General features: G+C 51.0%; 6 protein-coding genes across 6 annotated transcripts; 1 reads left to right on the forward strand and 5 right to left on the reverse strand.

The window, feature by feature from the left end:
* Positions 1 to 2,186: 2,186 nt before the first annotated feature.
* Positions 2,187 to 4,137, reverse strand: NEUTE1DRAFT_132676 (uncharacterized protein; the record flags this gene model as incomplete). Its single annotated transcript, XM_009857170.1, has 2 exons — positions 2,187 to 3,332; positions 3,434 to 4,137. 2 exons carry the CDS (start codon positions 4,135 to 4,137, stop codon positions 2,663 to 2,665), a joined length of 1,374 nt encoding a protein of 457 aa, XP_009855472.1.
* Positions 4,138 to 9,016: 4,879 nt separating this feature from the next.
* Positions 9,017 to 10,089, reverse strand: NEUTE1DRAFT_104861 (uncharacterized protein; the record flags this gene model as incomplete). Its single annotated transcript, XM_009857171.1, has 2 exons — positions 9,017 to 9,160; positions 9,949 to 10,089. 2 exons carry the CDS (start codon positions 10,087 to 10,089, stop codon positions 9,017 to 9,019), a joined length of 285 nt encoding a protein of 94 aa, XP_009855473.1.
* Positions 10,090 to 12,877: 2,788 nt separating this feature from the next.
* Positions 12,878 to 13,553, reverse strand: NEUTE1DRAFT_113864 (uncharacterized protein; the record flags this gene model as incomplete). Its single annotated transcript, XM_009857172.1, has 3 exons — positions 12,878 to 13,099; positions 13,202 to 13,251; positions 13,412 to 13,553. 3 exons carry the CDS (start codon positions 13,551 to 13,553, stop codon positions 12,878 to 12,880), a joined length of 414 nt encoding a protein of 137 aa, XP_009855474.1.
* Positions 13,554 to 20,942: 7,389 nt separating this feature from the next.
* NEUTE1DRAFT_118559 (uncharacterized protein) lies at positions 20,943 to 22,530 on the forward strand (the record flags this gene model as incomplete). The annotated part of the gene is made up of 6 exons (XM_009857173.1): positions 20,943 to 21,053; positions 21,118 to 21,278; positions 21,533 to 21,540; positions 21,719 to 21,805; positions 21,879 to 22,112; positions 22,231 to 22,530. The coding sequence occupies 6 exons, from the start codon at positions 21,022 to 21,024 to the stop codon at positions 22,423 to 22,425; spliced, it is 717 nt and encodes a 238-aa protein (XP_009855475.1).
* Positions 22,531 to 23,050: 520 nt separating this feature from the next.
* Positions 23,051 to 24,605, reverse strand: NEUTE1DRAFT_149530 (uncharacterized protein; the record flags this gene model as incomplete). Its single annotated transcript, XM_009857174.1, has 5 exons — positions 23,051 to 23,085; positions 23,199 to 23,266; positions 23,340 to 23,570; positions 23,665 to 23,928; positions 24,205 to 24,605. 5 exons carry the CDS (start codon positions 24,381 to 24,383, stop codon positions 23,051 to 23,053), a joined length of 777 nt encoding a protein of 258 aa, XP_009855476.1.
* Positions 24,606 to 25,735: 1,130 nt separating this feature from the next.
* NEUTE1DRAFT_113867 (uncharacterized protein) lies at positions 25,736 to 27,496 on the reverse strand (the record flags this gene model as incomplete). The annotated part of the gene is made up of 2 exons (XM_009857175.1): positions 25,736 to 27,106; positions 27,173 to 27,496. 2 exons carry the CDS (start codon positions 27,494 to 27,496, stop codon positions 25,736 to 25,738), a joined length of 1,695 nt encoding a protein of 564 aa, XP_009855477.1.
* Positions 27,497 to 27,505: the final 9 nt, after the last annotated feature.

A 27,505-nucleotide genomic window follows, 5' to 3' on the forward strand; every position in this document is an offset into this window, starting at 1 on the left:
CTTGAAACCCTTTTCTTTGCGTCGAACCATCCCCATGTTGATCGACCCGCGACTGGGTCACGTCTTTGTTTCCTTAACTTTTAGCTTTCCCCTCAGTTCCAGCTGGAGGCCCTATCCTGCTGCCAAGTAACGAGGATGCCGTACGGAGAAAAGGGGGTCCATCGAACCGTCAATTGAACGTTCAATATTTTACGGACAGGATCTGGATCGATGACCAATGATAAACGTTGGCGCTTTTTCTCTTTTTCTTCCTCTTCTTCTTCCTCTTTTTTTTTTTTTTTTTTTGTTGGGGGGTTTTAAGGTATTGGGACCTCTACTGCATAGTAGACTAGGATCGGACAGTCAATTAACAGTACGAAACATTCGGATGTTTGCATTATCAGATGTTTCTTATATTTAACAGTCATTTGACTGGACTTGGATTAATCCGAGCGGCCTTCAACGTCTAGGGGCCTCAATTTTTCGATTGAGGGCTTGCTGGACCACCTCCTTCCCGTACGGTGATGGAAGTGGATAGATAGAAAAGAACATTGACCTAGCGACGCTTTCAATAAGGTGGGCACACAATGAGTTTTACATCGGATGCTCCCGTCCATGTACATACGTCGCGAGCAGACGGGAAGGGAGGGAAAGAAGCGGAAGGGAACTCTCGGCCGTTGTTGTACACCCACCTACGGGAGGGACCACGGGACCGAGCCGCGCCAGGCAGACGGGATTCAGTCCGCGCATGTCCCTAGGAACTTAGTCTGTAGCTGAAGATGGCACTGCAATCAGACAAACATCTTGTAGCCTATTTGTGGAAACGGGTTGTGGTCGGACTGACTGTGGTGATCCTGAGAACGTCCAACTGCGTGATGTCAAGCTGCCAAGCTGCCAAGGTAGCGAACATCAACGACGATATACAGATCAAAACACTTCCCTAGAATTCTGAACCTTGACCCAGCACATACACGATGTTGTCACTTATCATCCTCCTCCTCACGTATTACCAAATAGTAACCCCGTTTCGTCACACCAAATCGACCTGTTGATCTGACCGCCACTTACTCGCGGAGTTGCAGAAGTGGCCCAAGGGGGTCAGAGGCAGGTATCCGTCATTTCTTCCACAGACGGTATAGACCCGTGCTAGTGTGCAGGATCTATATGTAAGGGTTAACCGCTTACCGTATTAGATCTAGGGGTTCCAGGTTACGTATACGATAGAAACTGTTGCGCGTGTGTCGTTACCCGGTACTAGGCAGGTGGACGGCTACATATCCTGAGGAAAGTTTGTCTATTCATCCAGGTATCATACAGAGAGGGAAGAAAAGGAGGCTGGAGATCCGAGCAGGGGACACCAAGGGGGAAAAGGGGGTAGGGAGAAGAAGGGGGGAAAGGACTGAGGTGCATAAACAATTGCAATGAATAGACACTCAGAGAATTGTGAGAACTTGCATTACATTACCTTAATGGTGGAATTTGCCTAGATTGGTAGGAAGCATATCTGAAGTGCGGTGGAAGTGAAGCACAGCAATTTGATTGACAAGACGAGAACGACGGATGCACAACATGATGTCCTCCACAAAGTGCACCACATACTTGTTGTGTCATATATTGTACGCAAGAGCAGAATCTCAAATAAGGCATTCCTTCCTTTCCTTGAAGAGGAAGGGAGCAGAGGAGTGAAAACAAGTGTTAAGTTATTACCATATTTCCGGTTCTCATGTGGCTGGAGGCACTAGTTAGAGGAGACCCTTTCTTGGGTATAGTGGTTGGCACTCAACGCATCTAGCAGCTTGCCTGTTCGATGTCTAAGACAGACAGTACCGAAACGGACACATACGGTTGCTCGCATGCTTTATAGTAATACGAGGAACGATTGCGGCCCATTGGTCGCCACATGTATAGTTTGGTCAGAGTTACTGGTGAGCTGGTGTACTGGATGTTGGCTCGCAAGAAAGCTTTTTGGGTGATAAACCTATGCTACATCTCGACGACTTGAAAGTGGTGCTGACGATGGCATATCTCATAATGGTCTGGCACAGACCCGTAATCCGACTCTTCCTTTCTTCAATCTGCTTGGCATATGTTGACCCGGAAATGTATAACGCGAGCCCATTCTCACATGGGCTCGCCATTCAAAGGCCCACAAAACATGACCGACTCACGAGGCAAGAGTAGACGACGCACTTTCAACGCTAGAGTTCAGAACTACAGATCATGGCTCAAAAGAGCTGATGCGATTGCAGTACATAAATAACTGATAAAATAGCCTCCCACCGAAAAGCATGCCGCTGACCACAAATGGTGTACCCGTTGCGCGCCATTATAAAAGAGAAGCGAGTAACATGTAACATACCAGACAAACGACGAGAGCCACCCAACACCCATTTTAGCCTTGAGGCAGCCGGATCTTTTCAAGTACAAATCCACCCGCCCTCTGCTTATGGTTCTTCGTTCCCGAGTCGTGCGTGAAGATAAAGCAAACCAGAGCCATACAAAAAAAAGCAACCTGCGGCAGACCTTAAACACAAAATAACACAATGAGATTAGATCATCAACTTTCCCCTCTCGCTCCCGCTCAGCGGGGCGATAATCATGCGGAAACATGGAAACCCAGCGTCTTTCCAAGCCCCACCAAAAGATTGGCCCAAGCCCTCTAAGCATCGAGAAGGGGCCGCTCTTAGCTGCGCCTGTTGAGCCTGCCGAGCATATCGCGGTCAATCCTATTCGTGTCTCTGTGGGAATCATTCTCCAAAAACCGATCCAAGCTCATCGGGTTCGGGGCGTTGGGAGGAAGAATTCCAGGACGCGCGCTTGGCTGCGACGGAATAGTCGGCGCGGGGTTACCGGGGCTATTCCTGTGAGGAGTGGGCGACCTATCTGGTTCATAGCCACCCTGAGGATATTGTTGCTGATAGATCGGCGGTGTTCCATTGCTGTGGATGGAAGCTGGGGACCTGCGCCGGGGATCATCGTCGCGAGCATTGTTCGGGGGAGGTAGCCGCATCGCATGTTCCTCATCTTGTGGGCGAGGTCTCCGGCGACTGGCATCTCTGTCATCGAATGGCGGGTAATGGAGACTAGGTGACTGAACTTGTGGTGGGGGAGGGTACTCTGATGCCGGGTGCGGATAGCCACGAGGCGGCGGCGGCTGCGGCTGTGGCTGCGCAGAAGAAGGCAGAGGCTGACCATATGCTCCATACAATGGTGTTCCAGGAGGAACACCGCCTGCCACCGCCGCTACGGGAACAAATGCCGTCGATGGATTGCTGCTGACAGGTTGAAAGATGCAGTCGATACGCAGTTTGTCGCAGTTGGAACACTTGCCATTCGTCGTGTTCTGATACCCACTGCATCGGATCTGTTGAGCCGAAGAGTTAGCAAAAGGCTTGTGGAAAGAGGGGCAGTTGAAACACAATCTCTTGTACTTGCCTTCCTTTTCCGACAATACTTGCACGCGATTGAGGTCCGTTGACGCGGAGCAGCTTGTTGCGGCTGCGGAGGCGGCGGGGCCGCAGGAGCACCGGGTCCGTATGGGTAGTTGGGCGCCGGAGGATAACGATACTGATATACGTCTGCACCATACCCGCCGCCGCGTCCCTGGTGTGGCGGACCCTGCTGGTAGTACGGATCCGACGGCATGCCCCTGTCTGGGTACTGTCCCCTCTCATCATAAGGCCTTCTGTCGTCATACGGCCTTTGATCTTGTGCGGCTTGAACTGGCGGCAGTTGGTACTGCGAAGTCGGGGGAGCAAATCCACCCGCGGGCGGATTCGAATTCGGCGGGGCGTATCCGGGGGGATGAGTCGCAGACATCGGGGGATAGCTACCGGGAGGCGGTGGATTTGGCGAGCCGTATCCATTCGTCGTTTGAGCCCGTGCATCTGTCCAGGCGCCTCTGGGGTCGCCTCTGGGATCCCCTCTTGGATCTTGGGGATACCTCTGTCCGGCCGCGAATCTTTGATCTGGGTAGCGCTGATCGTGGGGATAGCCGTTGGCCGGAGCTGGGGCCGGGGCCGATGGGTGCATCGCCATGTTGGTGGTCGTTAATGGCGGCAAGGGATACTGTGATCGCCTCTCTTCGTCGTCACCCGGAGGCGAAGGATAGTTGGACTGCTCAGGTCCGTCTCTCGAGGGGTAACCTCTACCCGCCATCATGAGCTAGGTCAGTGCTGGCTTTTCGGACCAATGTCCGCTTTTCAAGAGCTTTCGTGTCGAAACAACTCTTGATAGAGGCTGCTAACGACTGTGTTAGTAGCTGCGAGGGATGGGGTCGTGCTAGGCACGTTGAAGAGCGTGTTGTGCGACGTAGTTGGTGGTGAAGGTAGAAGCAAGTTGGGTGTTGGACCTGCAACCCCGTCACCCAAGTGGCACATGGTGATAAGTAGCAAATGAAGCTGTCAAGCCGTCAAGGACAGCATATCGGCCATCGCGCTTATGTGGCGCAGGAAGTTGAAATGCTTTCGTTCGGCAGAGAGAAAAAAGATACCTTGGGTGAACTGACTTTGCGTGACCAGGCGCGATGACCTGGGAGGTACGACTCCTGATAGAAGGATCGTTCTGTCTTCAATCGAGTTTTTTTTCAGTCCGACTCTTTCGTTGTTTTTCCTCTCGCCCCAGCGCAGGCGTAAAACACAGATGCAGGCAGGGACAGGCCGTGGCCGTGACCGATGACGATGCGCCGAGGTCCCAACTCAGTATCACAGTCGAATTGAAGGCTTGTCAGAATGGCTATTCTGCACTCGCCGATGGTTCGTTGCGACACAGATGGTAGCGAAAGAGAAGAGAAAAATACGACGCAAGGAAAAAGGCAGCGAAGCGCGGCCGGCGACCAGTGTCTCTGTGTTGTTAGGTTTCTGCTAAGCGGAAGTTGCGCGCGGGTTGGAGAGGGAAATTTTGAGAGGTTGGATTGCGGAGGGATGATGGAAGAAGCGAGCTGATTACTTATTATTTCAAAAGGACTCGCCCGGCTTTTGACGGATTGGCAAGGTTGCCCGCTGCGTTGGGTCACAGGCTCAAACCACAACCAGTGCCACGGCAGCTTCCATTCCAACCCGACCGACGGTGGACTGGGTGCTTAGTGCCCGCTAGTGAGCTTTAGCGTGCAGGCTGCCTGCGTTGCATGCGATGGGGCAGGTAAGCCGGACCGTTTAGGTGGACGTTACCGTATGGTAGCCAGAGAAGGTAACACTGCAGCGCATATACGGCAGCAGATACGGTGTGCGCAGTCATACCTGTATGTAAGTTTCCGTATCCATGCAGTATCTCCAAGGTTCTGTCACGATGCCAGGGAGCGGGGCGGTACGTACCGCTCTGCCTTGGAACTGGCTGGGGGGTGCTTCCTTGGAACAGCTACCTCAAGACTTGTAGCCATTCATCCAAGTTGTACTGTGTAGAGGATACGATTACGACAATATACAGTTTTCGTAACAAACTCCACCTTCAGTTATCACACATGACACCTGTCCTTTCTTCAGATCCTACTTGGGTAGTATTGGGATATCATCGAAACAAAGAGGTCAGTTTCAAAATCAAGCGAGCAAAAAAGATACAAGCTGGGATGAAGTCCTGGGAGACAACGAAACTCGGCGGAAGGCGAGCAGCAATGATACGAGCGCCCTTTGAAAGATCAGTCCGAGAGTCGTCTAAAGAGGGGAAGACTGAGGAAACGGAAGGTTCTGGACATCTGGCATAACACCGGATTATGGGAAAGGGTTGAAGACTCGCTTTGCAAGCCGTCAAATACGTGTGAAGGCGGGGCGGGTGCTGCGCGCCGGGACTGCCCGTTTCGAATGGGGACGCCCAGGCGGTCCGATGCCCGTCGCGGGTCATTCCGAGTCACATCGGACAACGACACGGGGACCGGGCGGTATCGTGTTGTCCTAGGAGCATCGTGCTAATCCGAGATACCCACCGGTACACAGCAAAATGGTCAAGGTCGTGAACGCCATTCACGAAGCGGCTTGGGCCGTAGGCGTCCAAAGAATAAGGGAAGGCTAACGTATCGCGTCTGCCTATGTTGACAAAATGTTACGTATAGACTCTTAAAAAAAAAAAAAAAAAAACCTACTCTGGCAAGGTTTATTATAGTACGTTAGATCTCCGAAAGTCTTTACTCAAGGTTCCATATTAGTTCGATATACAATTACAGAATTGGATTATATCTCTTGACACCCTTCTGATACTCTTGATGGTATCTCGTGATTGTACAGTACTATGGACAAGATTGGCCACCACCAACCAGACTTGACTCATGGGTAGGTTTTAGAGGGCCGCCCGCCATACCCGCCCATCATTAGCAAGCCGAAAGCAACAACATTTGCATAACAAAGATCGTATGCCTAATAGGTTCTCCCTCCACTCACTCCCATCCTTGTTTTCAGCCCACTTGAATGGCAGCAGCCCGGTGTAGTTAATATAGGCATGACTGATCGCAAGGCAAAGATTTGCGGTTAGCAGGTGGTTGCAGATAGGGCCGCAGCTTCCTCGCTTAGTCGCTTTTTACCAAAAAAATCGAGTTCTCCTCTTTCCAAGCACGCGATTACCTCTAGGCCGCGAAGCAAGGAGTTACTTGAAATACCCACCTATTAACGGCAGTGCGCGACAGATAACATAACGCCAGATTTGGACCCGCGCTTCCAAGGATTCTTGAATGATATAATGCATCTGAGAAGGACGGCAGTACAGCTCGTATATCTAGGCACCTCTACCTTCCATGTGGGTAAACGATCTGCCAAGGTCTGGCAGTGAGCAGCACCATGCTGTTTTTCATGTTCCAAGAATTGGATCATTTATGTCCACTGGTATTTCAGACCCCAGAACTCGGCCCGTTAAATCGCTGTCGATCAACCGGTATTCCTGCCCATATTTAGCACCAACAGAAAGCTGATATACCTTTCCAAGGTCAATCTTACCTGTACAGCCCTTCATGCGGCGTGGTGATCATGATCGTTTGATATCAGCTGATAAATTTTGACTAAGCCAAGTACAATGTGTCCCTACATCACTCCCCTCATGCCTTCCCAGGATCAGGGTTCCATGTGTTCCAAACTAACCTTCGTGTTGTGAGCAGGGGAGCAGAAATCACGTCCATGCAAACGATCAATAGCATACCCAAACTTTTAGTGGCCGTGTGCTTAGCGCGATATCCTCCTTTTTTTTTTTTTTTCGAGAACCAAAAGAAAAAAAAAAAAAAAGAGGTCTGCGAACTGGAGGCAGGAAAAATCAGGCGTTAGTTGACTGGTAGTCCGATTCGGAATATGCATCGGAACGTCAGACACTGGCACCAACAGTCTCGGGAATTTCACTGTCATGGCCCGAAACATGGAGGCACTCTAGCAATCCTCTTGGCCATTCTCATCAGAAACACACGTCCACTCTCGGCCCAGTGTTGGTGAGAAACGGCGTACAAAGGCGCAAACAGACTATCAGACGCACAACTACTTCACTGTCTTCATAAGGCCTGGTGTACAACATGTACAGCGTCATGCGGTGTAGCCTCGAGACAAGTCTCCTTTTTCCTATCCCATCTCTGCGAGACAACGCCAGATGGGAAGCGGCCGGGACATGAGAAGTACAATCCACATTCAACACCGTGGGATATGCATCTTCTCGGGACAGTGGCTTCGGTGGGCTGGTTGCTCGCTCTCCTCCGTCTTTTAGGGATGTGGTTGGGCCGTCATAACAGGTAGTTCACACCAAGGTGTGCGATCCATTGCCCTTGGAGATGAAGATGTCGCGGGCAAAAAGGCCTGAAATATTACGCCCAGAGGGGCACTGTCTCAGCAGCATTGCGAACGGCTTTGAGCCATGCCAATGTCACAACCGCTATCATTTCCAAGCCTCCGACGATCGCAACCGCTCGAGCAGTCCCCGAAGACTCTATGTTTCTAGTCGGTCTCAATCTCGATGACTGAAGACCGGACGGCGCTGGACATCCTGAAGTTGGGTGGTAGACGGGCGCGGACTTGGATAGGCTAAATAGGGGTAAATGCTCCTTTACACTAGATATGGCTCTGTGATTCTCAGAGCAATCTGACCGGGCTGTCCTTGTCAGTGCATCTGCCTCCTGTACAGAGGTATCATGGAGCCTGACGCTGAATGCGTGGCGGCCCAGAGATGGAACCCAGGCATGGAAATGTGGCCGACAAGCAAGTGGATGATCGCACATTGTGCATTGCAGCCGACATAATCTTGAGCATGCCTTGTCCAAAGACAGCAACTCGATGTCCTCCAATTCGCGAACTCCCGTTTCCCGTGACTATAGTGCACCGGGTTCACCCGTCCGTCTGTCCTGCCGTCCTGTCAACTGAAGGGAGGCGCCTCCGCACGGCACGGTCGCAATCCTGTTGATCGAGCAGAAGTAACCAACTCAGAAACGGTGGTCGCGTCCCTTGCTACACAGTGACCAAGCTCGAACCCCTTCATTGGGCGTTACTAACAGCACAAACACCCTGTTCACCGCGAGTGTTGCTTACTCTTGTCTTTTCATCGGTGAAGTCCACTCTGCCAGTCCGCTTCGAGTGTCTCTCCGGAGATCGTAGTGAAGGGTCTAATGAACAAGATGCTAATATGACAGCTGAAAGCGAGATTACAAAGGCATTAAACCCCTCGGATCATGGCATCCTCTTCTTTTCGCCCCCACTTGGTAGTCCTAGAGGTAGACGTACTGCACAAACACTCGTTTTCTGAACCATAGCTCCTTCCTAGCATATCAATATCCCAGGTGCAGTTTTGCCACACACCCCGAAGTACCTACCATTCTTCACACTGATGTATTTTATGGTGACGGTTGCGCCGAGCAACATTTCCATCTTCTATCACTGTTTCCACAAGATACAATTCAAGGTAAAATGATGCCCATCGTCCAACGGGTGATTCAACTGGTACTTTGATAGGTCCAACGAAAACCAACAAGATTTGCTGGGTTCGAATTAGCACCAACGCAACGGCAAAGCCTTCCAGCTGCTCAAAGTCAGGGCAGCTGGCATTTTACAGCAGCACAGCAGTACAACAGCAAAATGGTAAACTTGCCTCACTCGCACTTCCGCATGTCGAAACACGCTGCCGAGGTTTTGAAGATAGCGACGTTCTTCAGAATCCCAACACAATTGGATGCCTCTTGCTCCGGCCTTTCACACAGGTTTTCAGCGCACTGGAACGCCTCAGCGGCAACGGCCTAGCCAAACGATGGTAATTACGAGCCAACGAAACATTATCCTCCACACTCCTACTCTAGGTAACGTAGGCTCCAAGATACCTTCGCTCAACATATATCTCGTGACGATGAGGACCCGTGAACTGGCGGAATATCCTGATTGTCTTTCTCAGATCCTCCCTCAGCAACATTCCCCCGTCGCATATCCGAAGAGTCATGCCCCAGGATGCTGACGTCCACTAGCCCCAGATTCAGAACATAGTGTAAGCATCCTTGTCAGAGCGTCCCAACAAGCCGCTTCGGATCTCCACTATCACAAAAGGGGGACCACAAAAATGCAAGTTCCAGACTATTTTCGATACGGGGCCGTGTGTGCGTCGGCTTTATGCCACCTGGTCTCTCGAGACAAGGTGTGAGAGATCTTGGACCACCCCCCCCCCCCCCCCTTTTTTTTTTTTTTCTTTTTCTTTTTTTTTGGGTGTTCCTCTCCCCTCGAGAATACCGATGGGATGTCAGCATCAGAGGCTGCCTCCCTGAACTATCCAAGCCATATGTAGTCTCGTCGCCGTCTCCAGATTCCCCGCCATAATGGAATTGCGGCCCAGGACGGTTGACGCCGCTTGATGCCTCCGAGGTAATGCACTCATTAGTCTACATGCTGCAACGCTTCCAGGGCCTCAAGGATGGAGGGAGCCACCCAGGAATGGCGCAAGATTGCACTACCAGATTTTGACAACTTGGTTCCCGCCGCCATCGGTTCGGGCAGACCCTCCCCAAGAAAGTGGACACGCAGTGCTTACACTACTTACACTCCCTGCTAATGTCATGCCTCCCTTCCCGTTCCCGTTGTTGGCCCGTCTGCTGGATCCATGGGGACGGGTTCCAGGCCGGTCGTTGTAGGTAGTACTGGTACATAGCTCCTGACTCGTTTGGCTGACCTCGGTTCCCATATCTTCATCGACGATGATATCTGCGAATTATCTCGCAGTGAATTCGAATGGCAAGGTGGACTGCTGTGCAGCCGCCAACAACCGGGCCTGTGGAAAAAGGGGGGGCTGCTTTCATCATTATTGCGAACAGAGGCAGGAACAATGCTCATATCTAGAGGTAAGGTATGCACTAAGACGAAACGTCTACGATTGGCAATCGTTGGACCTTTTTCTTCTATTCCCCGGCCTCCTTCCTCTAGACTCATCCCGCTGTTGTCATCTTCTTCTGCACCTTGATGCAGTTTAAATAGCTCTTACAGGAAGTCGGAGGTCCGTGTGCGGAGAGGTAGCAATGTTGGGTTGGGTTGGTGGCCCATGCGGATTTTTGACTTTCAAGCGCATCATTCGTTGCAGAGCGTCCACTGGGTGGCGGCGCTGGCGGGAGATTCTGGGTTGGTCACAGCTTGTCAGACTCATAGGCAATTTGCATCTCGACCCCCCTCACCCGCTCACCGTTCTGTAGCCACAACTCTTGGTTTCTCCGTCATCAATTACGTCTACAGCGCGGTGTGCTCGCAGGATCAAACTGAACCCTGGCGGCGCCTAGAAACGGAACTCTTGGGTATTGGTGTAACGACACCCCGGCGGCTGAGCGCATGCACCGGGCTGTGTTTGCTTGCGATCCCATACCGCGACAAGTCCAAAGTGAGACGGGACGGGAGGCAGATTTTCACCCAGCAGGACACTGTGTATTGGAGAGTTGAAAGCAACCAGCAAGGCGCCGGGCCCATGGCAAGGGTACGTACTGTGTGCCCAAAATCTCACATGTACTGTATACTTGTAGAAAACAATTTCGGTTTGCGCATTTCAATTTGGCGTGTTGATCGCTTGTATGTACCAAGATATCTTGAGTGTTCTCCTGGTGTACCTGCTCACAGTTCCTGAGTCCTTTTTGACAATGGATTTATCGAAGAGTTACGTCGAACAGCTTATGGATGCCTTTACCGACCTCCCGGAACTGCCTGATCGATCACAGCATGTTGGTGCGTTCTAGGAGATATAAGTGTACGTTGATACCCTCAGCGAAGGACGATTTTTCTTTTTTAGATTTGTTTGTTTATTCTACACATTTCCCGATGCCATGATACATCACCCAAGCTGCCGAATGTATGTGTGGATGGTAGTTTTGGCTCCTGATTTAACTACATTCACGTGAGGAAACAAGAATTGTCAAATGCCTTACACCGAGCGCCCGAGGAGAACAACTTGAACAAAGCTACAGAATGTGCCAGGTTCAAGGTAGCGCCTTACATACGTCAAGTATATTGCGCTGCAACCAAGTGTTGGCCTCTTCGAACACTAGAAAGATGGAACAAGAAGTAGGGAGATGCTCCGGTTGCCAGATGACCACCGCCCGCCGTGTCTAACAACCACCCAACCTCCTCCACAATCGGATTTTGAACTTACCTACCACCCCATCTATTCCTCCGTTAGACGACAAGCATTTTTCTACCGTTGCTTTCACTGTGACAAACGACAGGAAACTTTTATCGCTTGGGTACGGCTGCTCTTACAGATCTCCATTGCGGTTATGACATTGTGTACATGCAAACAACATGTGTACGTGGCCGGAATGGCAGTAATCCCTTCTGACAACAACAAAAGCAGGGTGGCGTTCGGAATGATTCATCTCTCCCGTTCCTCGTTGCTCCGTACTGTTTTTCCCTAACCGATTTCTTGTTCCTGAATCTCAAGTGGCACATAGGTACTATTTTGTCTTGTGTTGGGGCCGCACTCGTGATTTTGTGTTATCTCTGAATGTCTTTTCTTTGTGTCTCGGGGGCGTTGGTGAGCACAGTGACGGAGCAGACCACACATGCTATAATTGGGAAAGTTAACAAAAAAAAAATACATATCGAAACAGTGAGTTGACGACCGACGAAGGTGAGCACTTGCACAGATCTTACATTCGCGTCATTAGATTAGCAAGTTTCATTACAGTTCTCAGCAAGCCTTTACATGTAGCTACTGATTTCTTACCTCTCGATGGTTAGATGACGGCCACCAAGCAAAGAAAGAGACCAAACGTGGTTAGCGTCGCGGACACACGCGCAAACAGCATCTTGGTCGATCCTGCTCGTAGTGATTGAGGAGGGCCAACACCTGCAGGTAAGCGGCACAGACTAAAGCAAGGCCTGCCCAGTTTGGCTGTGGGCGCGAGACCAAGTTGCTCTCTTGTTCCCCATCACGGCGCTTGTCTGAATGTCTGGCGGCTGGAGAAGGCGGTCTGCATGTCTGCAACCGGCTCAAACTGACCCAGCTAGGTAGCAACCTATCGAAGCTCAAGTCCCTGGTAGGTTTGCGGAGGATCGCGACTCTCGAGAGTGAAATTCCTTCATATGTTAACAAAAGGTTATACTTAGGTCGCCGTTAAACAGTCACGTTGATGGACATCACATCTCTGGAGGGAGGATTAGAGACAGAGGGTGATGATGCAGTTGGAAAGAAACCAGAGAGGCCTGGCTCCTAGTTACTAGTGCCCTTCTTGGCAGTCACGTGCAGAAACAGTCCTGTACTCCACCATTCTTTCCGCTCAATCTGGCGGGCCTGGCGGGAACACCGAAAAAGAATGTGTCATTGCTCCGTCGTTAGTGCACCCACTTCGTCACGACACCCTGTCTCCCTGTGTGCCGCGAGCATCGGTTAGGAGAGGGTGTGGCGTCAATATTCTTTGTTTCCTGTTTCCTAACTCTCCTTTTCTGGAGATGACCATGGCCCATCTGCTATCCCGGTATCTGGGGTCAGCCTGTCAGACCTCGTTCCTTCTACCCGGGGCTGGCTGGGCGAGTTCGAGGCGTTCAGGCGAAAGCGTTCCGCTATTTGCGTTGATCCACTTCATCTGACTGGAGCTTTCACGTCCAGGGCGAGCCCCAGGTCCCGTCACGGCCCGTCGGGCCACGCGTGGGTGCTCGTCAGGCTCCATCTCCGTCTTCCTCTCCGTATTGAGAGCATCTCCTCGCCTAAAGTTGGTCTGTGTCGTATGTCAAGTCGGAGTTCTGCCCGGTAAGTGCATGCGGCACTGTGCGCTAAAACAGATACTGATTGGTGAAAAGCTACCAGATATAGTACGTACACTGCTCAGTCGACACAAAGGCCCGAGAACGCACACAGCGTACCAACAGACTGGGAATCATTTTCTGCGTGAGCAACAAGCCACCAACTTATGGCGTCTTCTGGTTGGCGTCCGGTTGACGTTCCAACGCCGTACCGACCACCGCCGGGAATTACAACGAACGAAGCTCAGCCAAGACAAGACAAGCCATGCCCCTAACACGTTACCTACCTGACCGAGCCAACTTCGAGTCCGAGTTGGCGCTCAGGGCGCTGTGACCTCCACGACCTTTTGTGCGGCCCACGCTGGCGCGGATGATCGAGCACCACAAGGTAGCAGAAACGTTGGAGTGCCCTGTTGGGCCACGTTGCATTGGGGGCCACAACTGTACCTTCCCGTTCCGCTTCTTCCCGGACGTGCTGCATGTCCGTCATTGCCTCTTCGCTGCAGTTTTTCGTCCTCGCACGGAGAGGAAAGAAAACTGTGTGTCTCGGCCGAAATGGAGATGGAGACTTCTCCCAAGATTGATGATGTACAGGCAGAAAAGAAACCACGGTATCGTATTTACGGGTAACGTAAATCATGTCAAGTGAATGTACTTCGTAAAGCTGCCTTGGGTGGCTTGTAAGCCCGCGCCCGGGCAGCACTGTACCGCAGCACGCCGCGTGGCTCCTGTACGACCGTCACCACTACCATTCCTTCTCTCGCACGCCCGACCACATACAGCAGACGGGCTATCAAGGCCATTCTCTGAGCATGCTCACAAAACAGGTACCTTTGCGATCCAGAGAATATTACACCGGCCGTGATCAGTGGTCAGAAGACTGTCTCCACGCGCCCCATGCGGAGCGATACTGTACTGCGTACAGTACAATGGCCTTGACGACACTAGCGAGAAAGGCCCGATTTCGCTATTCCTCGCAGAAGCCCGAGAACCTCAGCTGCGACCGGGATGATGCCACCCTTCGTGGGGCTGTGTCGCACACTACTGCAACCCGTCAAAACGTCAGCACCCTGCGAGAGATGTGATTGGAACACCCGGTAATAAGCGTTATCAAATTCCTGGTTCAGCGAGGAGCTTCTGGTGAAGACCACTGCAGGGAGAACGCGTTGGGACGTGCGGTAGGACGGACGGGTAAGAAAAACGGGCGGGTTCGCCCGCCGTTCAAGTGACGCGGGCAAGATGCGAGCCCATGCATATGGGGGAGTGTGTATCGCCGAGTCTCGGGGATGGTAGTCCCTGAAAAGATTTTTCTGGTCCCCGCCTCTTTACACGGTGGTCGTCATGCATTCAACCTGTGCTACGCCGTGCAGTACACACTTTGGACACTCAAACCTCATGCGACGGCCGGATACTGGAGCGCCCAGATGTGACGGAAAGCCGTCAGCACAACTTGGTCACCTTTTATGAATGTCATGTCCAACAACCTTCGGCTTCACACAGGTTTCCTTGTTGCAGTTCGATATTTGAACAATATGAGCCGTCACTCAGTTCAGTTCGACGAGTCACAAGCCAGTCGCTGTCCTTCCGGCCTCGTTTTTCCAGATTTGTAACCGATCAAGGTAGCAGAGAGCGAACGTCGGACTGTACAGTTGTACGGGGATTGGCGCTCGTTTGCCTGGCTGATGCTCAACTCGAGCTGAAAGGTGGAGAGAAGATGCCAGTTTTTTAGCCCACCTGACTGAGAGTCGTCTACAAGTGATGGATGGGAAAGAATGAAAGTATGAAACTGGCAAAATGGTACGGTACCACTTGATGCGCATGCCACGGCAGTACATGAGGCAACCAGGAAGCGCTCGGACTTGCGAGGCAAAACGACCAGGACCTATCGGAGGATGCAATGCACCTTCTATCCCCATTCTGAGCGGACCGGACGGGTTAGTGAACTGTGACCATGGACTAGTGTGAGGAGGACAGTTTCATCGATTGGTACCTAGGCTCCTAGGGCCAGAGACGGAAAGACTCGCAGGCAAACGGCGGTGAGCTTCCATCATCTCCGCCTGTCCATCACCCAGCATCCATGTAGTTTTTGTTATTTTTTTTTTGTTTTTTGTTTCCGGCGCTTGCCATCAGAAATTCCGCAATCGAACCTCTGAATTGATATCCGATACCATAGCGGAAAGGGGGAAAACTGGTTGACCACGGCTGTGCGAGGAACCGAATGAACAGGAGGATCCCAGGTGCAGTGAGCGCATGCAGTCTACCTAGTGCATGTTGCTGACTATTTCTTAGAGGTGGCCAGAGCAAAGATTTTCTACTGACATCCTCGGCAAGAGGGGTCATGAGAGGTGATGGGGCAGATCTCAAACAATGGGGATCCTGGACTCTCACTCGCATGAGCGAGTTTTCGACGCATGGGGAGCCCAGTCATCTCACTGCTCATGAAGCCCAAAGGGACAAAATTCCCATCGCAAGCCGCCCACCCGCCCGCCTGTTTTCCACCACTATCGTCTGGCTGAAGCTGGGTACCCGCCTACCCGGAGGTCGCCTGTGGTTGCACTGAAGGGAGACATGGCTTGATGCGGTATTCTTGTCACAGCAGGAGTTTGGCACCTACCGATGCGCTATGGGGCATCTCGGGTGCCATCCTCAGACCTGTCACTCAACCAAGGCAAGCGAGCGGCAGGCCCGAAATGTGAAATCTGACGACTCCCGCTGAGCCGTCCGGAGTGGGCGCACGCGGGAAAATAGCATCCATGGCTATTTCCTTCTCTCGTGGTATACAAAATTGGTCAGCATAAGACCAATTCGCCAGCCTGGGAAGCACACAAGGTCGAAATGGGAAGGATGAGTCTGATGTTCAACGGATTAATCGATTAGGTACCCTCCATCAGATTTCTGGTGAAGCCCAACCGAAACTGTGAGAGTGTGGAAGGACAACACTGCAGGCGTCCGCGCAAAACCGTGCTACCCAGAGTTCCACACCACTCACAGGCACAATAGTATAGACCTCGGTGAGTGCGGAAAGGTGGCTGGCGTTGGGAAAAGGTTCGGCGGCTCGGCTCGAGACGATGAATCTGGTCTTCTGCCTTAACCGCTCGCTCGCCCAAGGCAATCAACCGCGTGTATCCCTACAGCGCATTTGCATACAAGTGGCATAGCGACGCATTATCACATCAATGGATCTATTTCGGCAAGTGTACAGACGGCCAGCGCTCTGCAGCAGTTGGTATGGAGCAGCAGGTACACAAGCAGTGAGGCCTAAACGCAATGGAAGCAAGGTCACTGACTGTTTAACTACCTATCACGACCTAACCAACCACTTGCGAGGCCTGCCCATCATGGGCTCCGTTAATGGCTAACATGCTGCAGTCATGGCCATGCTATTGGGTACGACTAGGAGAACGGAACTTTGCGGACATCCAAAAAGGGCCACTGATCGGTTCCCCGTCTACTGTTTGATTCTCTTCCTGCAGGTGCTACACAGCAGTGTGCAGGAAAAATAGGTGTGGGTGAATAGCTCAGGATGCAGTCTACTTAGACCGACTGTAACTGGAGCAAGGTGTAGTGTACCACTGCTGAAGTTTACGGCACGCTTCTGCGGTTCTGTGCGTCCAGCGCCAGGGTCATATTCATACATTGCGTTGTGTGTGATGCTTTCTGTGCCATTATCAAGGCTTGCCAGAAGTGCAGAAACAGAGAAAACCGGATGACGGATTGGGACTCGGAACAGAACGGACATGGCTCAACCCGTGTGCACGTCTTGCTAATACGGGGAAAGAACACACGTCCCTTATAGCGAATACTTTTGTGACTCAGACACGTAGTGTTCGCTCACAAAAGCTCCCCAACTTCACTTCGTCCGACACGTCCGTCGGGTTGCTGTTACTGTATAAGAGGCGCCCTATACCGGGAGCCTGGCCCGAGCCAGGATTACCGAGATCAACTGGAGAACAGCGTAAGTCCTATTGCGAGGAGCATCAGGGGCTGCTGGGCCGGATTCCAGGTGTACCCAATCAAGACAAAAACAAGACCCAAGGAGTCGGTCCTAGGCTTCTACGGACCGACGCGAGGGTCCATGCGATGCAGCTAGTGGGGACCGAACAATCCTCTTCCATTCAGTTGTCCCCATCGATCACTCAATCCCTTCTTGGCAGGTGGCCTTTCTTGGCTTCGTTCGCTTCGCTCCGCTCCGTTTCTTCGTTGGAGCCCAGCTGACTTGCGACCCGCTTCGTAATACCACGCTTCGTAACGGAAACGATGCGACATCGTATCGTGGTATACGTAAGTACGCACATCAACAGGTATCGTACGACGGTTATTTTACAGTTTTTCTACTCAAACGCCTTCGCTTTTCGCACGGTACCCGAGAACTCATCCGGCGGGCAGTACCGCAGTTTCCAGATTGCTGGAATCGCCGTGTTCTGACAGGCAAGACCACCTGATATGTCATGGTTGCTGTATGCGAGATGTCGGCGTTCACAACTCATCACATCGGTTCACAACACCCTTCTTGGCTCCTTGAAACCGAAAGTTGACCAAGCCCACATCCTCTTGTTCAATGTGCTAACATGGTGGCACAAAATACATTCTGCTTCATGGTGCATCGCGGCGGGCTGCCGAAGTTGGCAAAGCAGTTGACAATCGCTCACTCACATGTTGCCGTCGAGCTAACCAGTACATATTACCACCAACTCTCCTACCTCACCATCGAACTTGACCAAGCTACATAGCAAAGCAATTCGAGTGCGCAGCGCGGTGAGGGCAGGATCATGAAATAAATGTTACCCTTTTGGGGTGAAGCACTAATGTTCCTTGTCTAGGTCCCGGTCCATTATATGCTGCTGGTATATCCATTTCACAAATAGGGGTTGTATCTGGACGCATAGTGTACTGCGACTTACATGGATCTAACTGACTACTAGTCTAGGCGTCCTAGTGAATCCCATTTGTTGATTGTACACTACTGGTTTCATTGCTGCTCCCGGCGCCGGGAAGAAACGTCCTCTTCTTTTTTTTTTCTCTTTCCTTTTTTCTCCTTCGGCTTCTCTTCCATCTGACCTCTTATTGGGTGGATCACAAGTTTCAATAGGTTACCGAGAAACCAACACCCTCCCTTCCTTAGCTCGATTCGTAGCTTTCTCCGTCTTTACGAACTGCCCCGGCTTTACTCTACTCCACACAAGTACGGCCTATTCTAGTATCCTGCATAGATCGGATCATAGGTACCGTGTTCCCTAAAAAGTCATATGTGCTGAGAGGATGCGATTCCTTCATTGGTAAAGAGAAATACCGTCATACACTTTTGTTATGCGGAGGTCCTTCCCCCCTGGATTGCCAGTCATTTCTGCGCTTGAAGTGCTCAAGAAGTGTAAATACGGAGTACCTACATATGGAGCATGTCTTTGCCAAAGCTCACCGGCTCGATCTGGCGTTGCCTCCATCAGCTACTAGGTACTTGTAAGCAACCGACGTGAGCGCTACAGTGGCGCCTATGCACTGCCATCAGTTGGGATTTGGATATCATGTCTGATCAACGCCCTCTCGAGCCTCTTTTCATGATGAATCATTGCTAATTAGCTTGCCAGTCCCGCCATGTTTCGCAACGATCGGTGTATATACAAATTTGGATTACTTTGCAGTGCCAGGAATTACAATACTACTCAACCCTCAATAAACGAGTCTTGTCAAAATGTGACGGTACGAAGTCATCAGACACGTGTGCCTGAAGTTGCACTTTGATCTTGCCGACCCTACATTTACATCTCGTTTGCAAGTTGAAACCTCGAGCTTCTCTGCGGCCCTCTCGCTTTCTCCCTCGCTTGTGAGACGACTGGCTGGGAGCCCTTTTGGATCCTGGAGGATCGAACGCACACCAACGGCCGGTCACGTCGTCAGCGGGCACCGCAGGTCAGCCAGCATTTTGGACAAAACCGGGTGCGGCGGGCAGGCGGGCGGGCGGACGGGAGTCAATGCTACCGTGCTATCATGTTGAGACCACGCTAGTCAAGCTAGTGTTTACGGTTTTCAACAGGCTTGAAGGGGTCGAAGATGGCCAGAAAGGTTGTGTCTTGCGGCCGTCCAAGATAATGGTGGTGCGCACCACCTTGTTCACTACTGGAAATATGAGCTGACAGACCTGGGCTGACTCCCCACCCGTCTATATTAGCTTACATTTATATGGTGTACTGTCATTTTTTTTTCCCTTTCCATTCTCCCCGGAAAGTTCATCCCTTTTAGTTCCCCGAATCTCCACAGCTTGCCGCTTCCGCTTCTCCCAGATAGTGGAGTGAAACAGGATCGTAAAGCCAGATGACGGCTTTTCTCCTCAACAGCAAAATGAAGCCCATACGACCATAGGATAGGCGCGAGTGCCGTCTCCGGTTGAGCCGGTCAATCCAAACCTGCTCTGCATCCCCCTCCTCCTACTATGGCACCCTATGTACTGCAAGTGATTGTATTTTATTGTTCAAGCAAAAAAAGGGCTCTGTAGTATCTGATCATTCGGGTCGGGCGGGGGTGGGGGATCTCATTGCTGTAGGTAAGACTTAGCCCAAAGATCAAGTGACGGATTCGGTTCACAGCTCCGGTACACGTTTCCTTCAGCTCGCAATGATTGTTGATCTTGGTCCCTTTTTTTCCAAAGTCAATCACGTCGCTTGTGGACACGGAAAACGGTACAAGGTTGTGGATATGATGGAGAGACTATGTCCGTACGACCGTTTCGCTTTGAGGAATGACAACCGTGGAATGCTTGTAATAGCGCTAGGTCAGAAATCTGACCCTAGATCACTGCCTAGGAAGGCACGTCGGAGATTGATCTCGGAAAAGACCTTGGTCAGCCCGACAAAGTGGTTTTTTTTTTTTTTTTTTTTTTTTTTTTTTTTTTTTTTTTTGACAGCGCTTCAACTTCAACCAGCCTCTTAAGTCCCGATGGTGGCTGCAGCTTACAAGGAACCAAGTTCATCACGTTCTGCTTCTAAGATCTTGCCCAAATAATGGTTGAAGAACATTGGTGCTCTAGCGGTTATTGCCTGCCTAAATCACAAATTGCTTACCATTCTTCTTCCTCGCTTGAATTGCCAACCCAGTGTCATACGCATTGACACTCCCCGGGTGCCCCTTTCTCGCGGCCAATAAGACCCGAAGCGGCTACTCTAACCGTAGAAGTTTCTACGGATAAGGTGACTCACCACATATGACGGGACATCACGCAAGAGAATGTTGGTGGTTGGTTTTGGATGGGCCAGGACAAATCAACGCTGAGCCTGTTGAACTCTATCATCGTCAACCCGTCAGCAAGCCCTTGACAGGAGACCTTCGGTCCGGTTGGGTTGGTGTGATGGGCAATCTGCCATATGCGCATGAGCCATGAAGGTTTGCAGCTGTTTGCCATTGGCCTCTGTCATTTGGCAGTATAGCACGGCACGCGGCATCGTCACGGCACGGCATTAGAAGGAGTTGAGAACATCAAAATTTCATAGGTGGACGATGCCATGCGTGCACCAAATAGTAGTGTAGTATGTGCTCCGGACGGGGTCGGCTCGTTTTGGAAGCCGAAGCCGCAAAGGTCCGGCAGACATGCCACTCCGTGTAGCGTACGAAGCAGGATGTAATGCGGTACCAGTAAAAAACGAGAAACGTTCGTTACCTCTAAAGGTCTTTCGATCACTGTCATCTATCCGTAATGTAGCGTAAGCTTACGTTCGGTACGTGACCCGTACGGCGGTGGGTCGGCGGCAAAACCCGCCCGAGTCCAACGGGCCGGGGCACGCTTCTCGTGATTGTCTGACAGCTTTAATAGACACCATATCCGACAACGCTAGGAGGCTACTGTAGCTACCATACTGTCAACCACATCGGCGTAGACCAGACTATCGACGAGGCTACTTTGTCTACCATGGCTTCAGAACAGAATAAGGAATACTTCAAGTAAGACAGCCGAGGTCCCTGTTTGCTGGGTCAACAGACGCTAACGCCATCTCCCTTACAACAGCAACGAAGCTGCAACATACGATGCTAAGCACGCAAAAACCTTGGACAGGATTGTCGAGGAAATCCGGGCCAGACTTGATTTCATTGGAGTCGAGTGGGTAGATGAGGACGCCGATTCTGGAAGCGTGCGGCTTCTGGATTACGCCTGTGGTACTGGAGTTGGTGAGTGTATCCTTGGTGGCAAAGTGCTAGTTTCTTGCAGTGTTGGGGTAAGGAGATCTTAGCAAGATTTGGGGGGCTTAGAGGCCTGGAAAGTTCAATGCACATGTGTGGATTGAATTTCTTGAAAGCCTCTGAGCAGGTAGTTAGGTTTGGGATCTTGCTCCAGTGGCTTGCTGTTGGCTGTCTATACCCGGCTTGCCGCTTTTGTCTTCTCGTTCTCTGTGCCACATCGCTAACCAGACGTAATATTGTAGTGTCTAGAGTAAGTCATCCTACTTCGGTCCGCTCAACACGGTTGAAGAGCGCAGAGATTTGCTTTATGAAGACCGAGTTCCCGATAGGCAGTCCCGCTCTCCTTCCCGTTCAAAGTTTCGACATGCAGTCATCACATCTACGCCCCATCAGGATGATCGCAGATTGAGGTCTAACAACTTCTCTAGGCTCTAGCTCCTTACACCACACAATGCGTCGGTATTGATCTCTCAGAGAACATGGTCGCTCAGTACAATGCCAGAGCTGAGAACCAGGTAAATAACCTTTTTCCCTCTCGATCTGATGATATATGTACGCAACGGAGAACTAACTATCAAGTACTGATAGGGCCTTGCTCGCGACGAAATGTATGCCTACCAAGGCAACCTGCTAGACCCCAACGATCCTGATCCCCGGGAGTTTTCCGGCTTCGATTTTCACCACTTCGATGTCGCCGTTGTCGGGCTAGGCTTCCACCATTTTGACGATCCCGCTCTTGCGGCACAGAGGCTGGTCGAGCGGCTCCGGCCTGGCGGTGTTCTATTGATCTTGGACTTCTTGCCTCATGGCAAGGTTGCTGATGTACGTCTATTTTTCTTCGACTTATTTGAGGTTAGCGTCAAAGCTGGGGCTACAGACGCATTCAACATGGACTGCTCCAAGTACGATGAGATACTGATCCATGCGACCCACATTACAGGACGGCCATGCTGCTTCGCATACCATCACGCACCATGGCTTCTCTGAGGAACAGGTCAAGAAGATCTTCCAAGATGCTGGCGCCGGAAAGGACTTCGCGTTGGAGACAATCGGAATTGCCTTTAACAAGGCCACGGAACAGAGGCCTGAGGAGGTCCGTAGACAGGTCTTCCTTGCGCGTGGTACCAAGGAATAAGAGTAGGGAGGGCTCTATTTGGTAAAGCCATTTATGATAAGATAGGTATGGTTGATGTTAAAGCTTCAATGAAGTCATTCGCATGATGCCACTAGTTATCAGTGGAACTTTGATGATATGGAAAACTTCTTGAATAGTGTGTAGCGACGTGCAAGCAGGTACACAGGACATCGGGAGGATTGTTGGTAAACCCAGTTACCACGCCGAAGCTGTCATCGAAAGCAGCCAAAGTAGCCAAAATATACGCTATAAAGAAAGGAAAAGAAAAAGGAAGTTAGGAACAATGAGTAAAGAGAAAATCACAATTGCAAATGCTAACTCATCTATGATAGAGGACGAATCTCAGTTTCGATCAACCTCGCAAAAGGCAAAAAAAAGAAAGTCTCTCCCGCCGGGAATTGAACCCGGGTCTCGAGCGAATCGAGGCTGATGTTCAAACTTGACAAGCTCACATACTGACCACTATACTACGGAAGACTTGTGGATGTGGACATCCACCGTAGCTAATTGTTGGTGGCGGACTTTTAACAGAGCCTTATATATCCAGATCATGATGGGTCCGCTCACCTCTACCGTGAACATTTGGCATCCATCCCTCGTTACCATTCCCAAGTTGAAGAATAATTTACATCTTCTCCAGCTTATCTAACTTCGCATCATCTAGATCTGCTGTCAGTACAGAAAACAGTCTGTTTCGTGATGGAATAAGAGAAAAGAATGTTACGGCAACGCAGCGTTCAACCACACGTTCATTTCTGGCAACATAGACTTACCCTCAAGGTCAACATGAAAAGCACTGCCCAAAATAATAGCAGGCTCATTGATATTGTGATGTTCGTAGCTTTGACATTGACCCTGTCAGCTTCCTGCAATTGTGACAAGGCATGGATGAATACAACGCCGATTGCACTCACCTTAAGGTACCGACACCCCCAGCTTCCAGCAAAAACGAAGGTCCCTCGTGCAGAGAAAGCCCGGTCCATCGCTGTGCAAACGCACGAAGGATGTGTCCATGGGCAACAATCAACACATCGGCGCGTTCCGCATCAGGATCTCCCTTGGGCTTATTGAGCGCGGGAGCGTGAAACCTCTCCCGAATTTCTTTGATCAGACGATCGCAGCGCTCGTTGACATCTGCGGGACTCCTGCAGACGAGATTTCCCTATAATCAGCAACCGGATTATAAAGAACAAAGAACGAGACACAAGCTGGAGCATAGGAACAGTGTTGACAACTCACTCTCCTCCAGGACATCCATCCCTCCAAATATCCCAATTGGGATCAAGGCCTTGTCGCTTTCTCTTCTCCCTGATTTGCGGACTAGTGATACCTTCGTATTCACCATAATCCCACTCGCGGATGTCCTCGGTGACTTCAACCTCGGCATCGCATGGAACTGGCTTGGAATCGCACTCGCCATGACGTTCCCATGGCAGCGGACCTTTGACACCGAGGTTTAGAAGCTCAAAGGTACGCTGGGCTCTTTTTCGCGGAGATACGTATCTGTATGCATAGTAGGTAGTGTTACTTAGTGTGCTGGTCATTGTTGGCTCCAAAAAACGTGGTGTTTGAACACCGCGAGAGGCCAAAGTCAGCTGAACAGTACCGACCGCGGACTGTTTGGTTATACCATCGTTCATCAGCGCATCTTGGCTGTGTATACATTCGGACTTGTCTTTCCCAACCCTTTTTTCCTCAATTTCTTTCTATTTTATTTTTCATTTTTTTTTTTTTGCAAGGGGGAACCGAACCGATTGGGCAATTTGCAAGTTCACTCACATATGAGCCAGCTTCTTGGGAACAATAAGGCGGTCATCACCTATAAGCGCTTTCCCCGTCGCCTTGACGCGCTTCTCGCCATTCGCTGTCAACGGGATGTCGGTCGAGCCAGTGTGACGGCCATCAATAGACCATGCGGTCTCGCCATGTCTGATAATGAACACCCGGGGTGTTGACATCCTTGCTACTTTCGAGTGCTGAGTTGTTGAAGGTGGAACTTGAATTTGACCTGGGTTGTTTGGCCTTGATGGGAATAACGTGAGGAGTGGCGGAAGGGTGAAGTAAACAATTGATATAGGTAGTGAAACGTTGCTCAACAATGAAACTGCCGGAACAGCCGGGGTAAAGAGAGGTTTCACCTAACAGACGAGGCAGAGTACCCTGAGGTAGCTACTAATTTTCGACCACAGGACACTTCCAAGAAGCAATCTCTCTCTTGGATATCGTGACATCATCCGCTCTTATGTTCCCCAGCCGGAAATGGAACGCCATGATTACGCCATAATTTCTACCAATGACATTGCACCCTCGGTATCTTTGCCGATCTGGTGATTTCTCAATTAAGCCTAATTCGACGAATGGGAATCATCCCGAGCAGCACTGCGCCAGTGCGCACCAGAACTTTGCAGCCTGGGGATTGATTGATAAGGCCATCATCAGTTCTTAACAATCAAAATTGAAACTAGTACGAGGAGGTGAAGTTGACAGGGCAAAGGGGAGAAAAGAAGTTGTGATCCACTCGGCAGAAAAATTGCAAGTTACGTAAACGGAACTGAAAGTAACGGGGACTTTTCACGAGGCACGGACGCAGTCCAGTCCCCCCGTCCCACCGGCCGCCCTTGTCGGACAGAAACCTGAAGGACGCTAAAACATGACGGGAAGTAAAAGCGCGGCCCGCTCCATGAACGCCACGCCCGTGGAAGCGGGACGAACGCTCGGTACGTAATATTTCCCCGTGTAGGGCACTCGTTACAATACGCAGCGTGCATGGATAGGTAATATGTAACAATACACGGGTCTTCGCTACGCACACCGTTGCGTACGGAGCACGTAAAACTGTTCTCGGCTATGTCTCGGTCAAGCATGGGGCTGCACGGATCCTTTGAAAGATCTTGAATTTTACAATACAGTCCAATGCTAGGTTGTGTATTAGCTCTGTATCCCATGTAAGACACATGATAACCCATCATGAACGTCGCAACAGTACTTCAAGTGTATAGAATTTATGCGGTAACACATTATCAATGCGAAGTTCGACATATCATACTAACTCTCAGCCCCCTATCATCGAAAACGCGTCAACTTCTCATTGGAATGCATGGACAAGTTGACCAGAGGTTTCGAGCTAGCTGGCTGTAGCAAACAAACCAGCATTGGACTGCGTGCTCGTAACGTACATTCGATTCCCGTCAAAAAGGCAAGTAGGTAACTTCCGTCCACTTCTCAACCACTCGTATATCGTGGTGTACTCCCACTCCTTCAACCATCCTGTAGATACTAATAGATCAGTGTCGCGACGAGCAACACCGCTTTACTTGTCAGTCCAGCCGCCATCTTCTCTTCCTCCTCTTTCCCGCTCCCACTCCCTCTCGCGCTCCTGTTGTCTCCTCGTTCTCTCCTCCCGATCAATCCTCATGCACTCCAGCCTCAACTCATCCGCCTGAAACTGGTAATGCAGTCCTAGGCGCCGCAGCGTCTCCATAGGAGAGTCTCCGAGACATGCGAGAATGGAAGAAGGGCCCGCATCATCACTAACAGCAGCCCTGCCAAACGCTGTTGTATCTTGGTCCTTGCCAGTGTCCTGTCGCCCTTCACCTTGCCACAATGCCATCGCCGACCTGTTCCTTGTAAGGCGCATATGTTCAAGCCGCAATTCATCCGCTTGATTTTGGTAATGTTGCACTAGGCAACGCATGATTTCTACTGGAGTGTTGGGGGGAAGACAGGCAAGGATAGAATTGGGAGGACCGGGGCTAGGACTACCGATAGAGTAAGAGCGGTCGTTGGCGATTCGTGTCCTCCCCCTCTCCCTCTCCCTGTACCTATCTCTGCCGGTATCTGTGTCCCTTGCTCTGGACTCGGTTCTGTCCCTTTCACCGTACGCTGTGTGTTCGTACCTGTTTTTGGTTTCGGTACCCTGTAGGCCCCTGGTGTCATCACTTTCCTCCTGTCTTTCGGGGCGGGTGTCTCTCGGCCTGCATTCGCATCGTTCGCGGGAAGTTTGTACGTTACCCACTGATCCTACGGCAGCAGGGAGTTGTGCTTCGTGAACATCTGATGGTAGTTCTTGCCTTGTTGTTGTTGATGCTGCTGCTGCTGCTGCTGCTGCTGCTGCTGTTGTTGTTGTTGTCATGGTTGTTGCGGATGGAGGGCTGAGGGGTGTGTCAGGTTGTTGTTTTCGGCCAACTGTGGCAGTTTCTGTTACTTTAGTATCCTGCTCTCTTTGTGGCAGTTTTCTATTGCGCCGTGGCGGCCGTGGTGGCTGTGGCGGTCGTGGTCTTAGTTCTCGTCCGCCCTTCTGATGTTCCGGCTCCGGCTCTGGATGATGTTCAAGCCCTATCCCGATTCCAGGTTCAGAGAGCACGTCCGGCACTGATTTGGCATCCGGTATCGAAGCATCTTTGTCTGCGTGATGAGGGGATTCATTGATAGCTTCAGTATTCTCTTTCCCGGTTGTCTGAAAAGAGCAGTGAGCGTTGCCGCGGCCACGGTGACAGCAGTTGCCACACCTGTTGCTATCACCGTAGACGCAAAACTCGAAGGGCCCTTTACCAGCTTGGCATTCCTTACAGGGATCCTGAGTTTGTTGACCCGTAAGCTGAAGATAAGCTGCTCCGAGCTGGTACTTTTCCGTAAGGTCTATTGTGTCAACGCTTTTCCGTAAAGCGATCTCGCGCACCGCCTGTATTAATGTCAGGTCAGTTGGCTCCGGGATTGCTTATTACCTTCGTCCGCTGTCTTCTCTTACCTTGCGTTTTCTCAGTTCCTTAATCTTCGTATTGCTTGAACCAAGGCTTGCATGAATCTCTTCAAGGTCCTTGTCTGTGATGATACCCTGTGGTGGCTTCCAGTGCCTTGAAAACTTGACGTTATTATCATGATTTTCTTCCGTGACGGTCTGTGAGGGATCCTGGAGATTGTCTTGCATATCCATTTTGTCACGCTTCCTTTTAGCGGGCCGGCTGGCTGACACAAATCCAGCGATGTCGTCTGCCAACATTTCTATGCGCGGAACATTCAAGCCACTATTTTGAATAGTTGCGTCCGGGAAGTTTTCATCGTCTGAAGCCATTACCATATG

Source organism: Neurospora tetrasperma, assembly GCF_000213175.1.
Source record: "Neurospora tetrasperma FGSC 2508 unplaced genomic scaffold NEUTE1scaffold_81, whole genome shotgun sequence".
Taxonomy (NCBI): domain Eukaryota; kingdom Fungi; phylum Ascomycota; class Sordariomycetes; order Sordariales; family Sordariaceae; genus Neurospora; species Neurospora tetrasperma.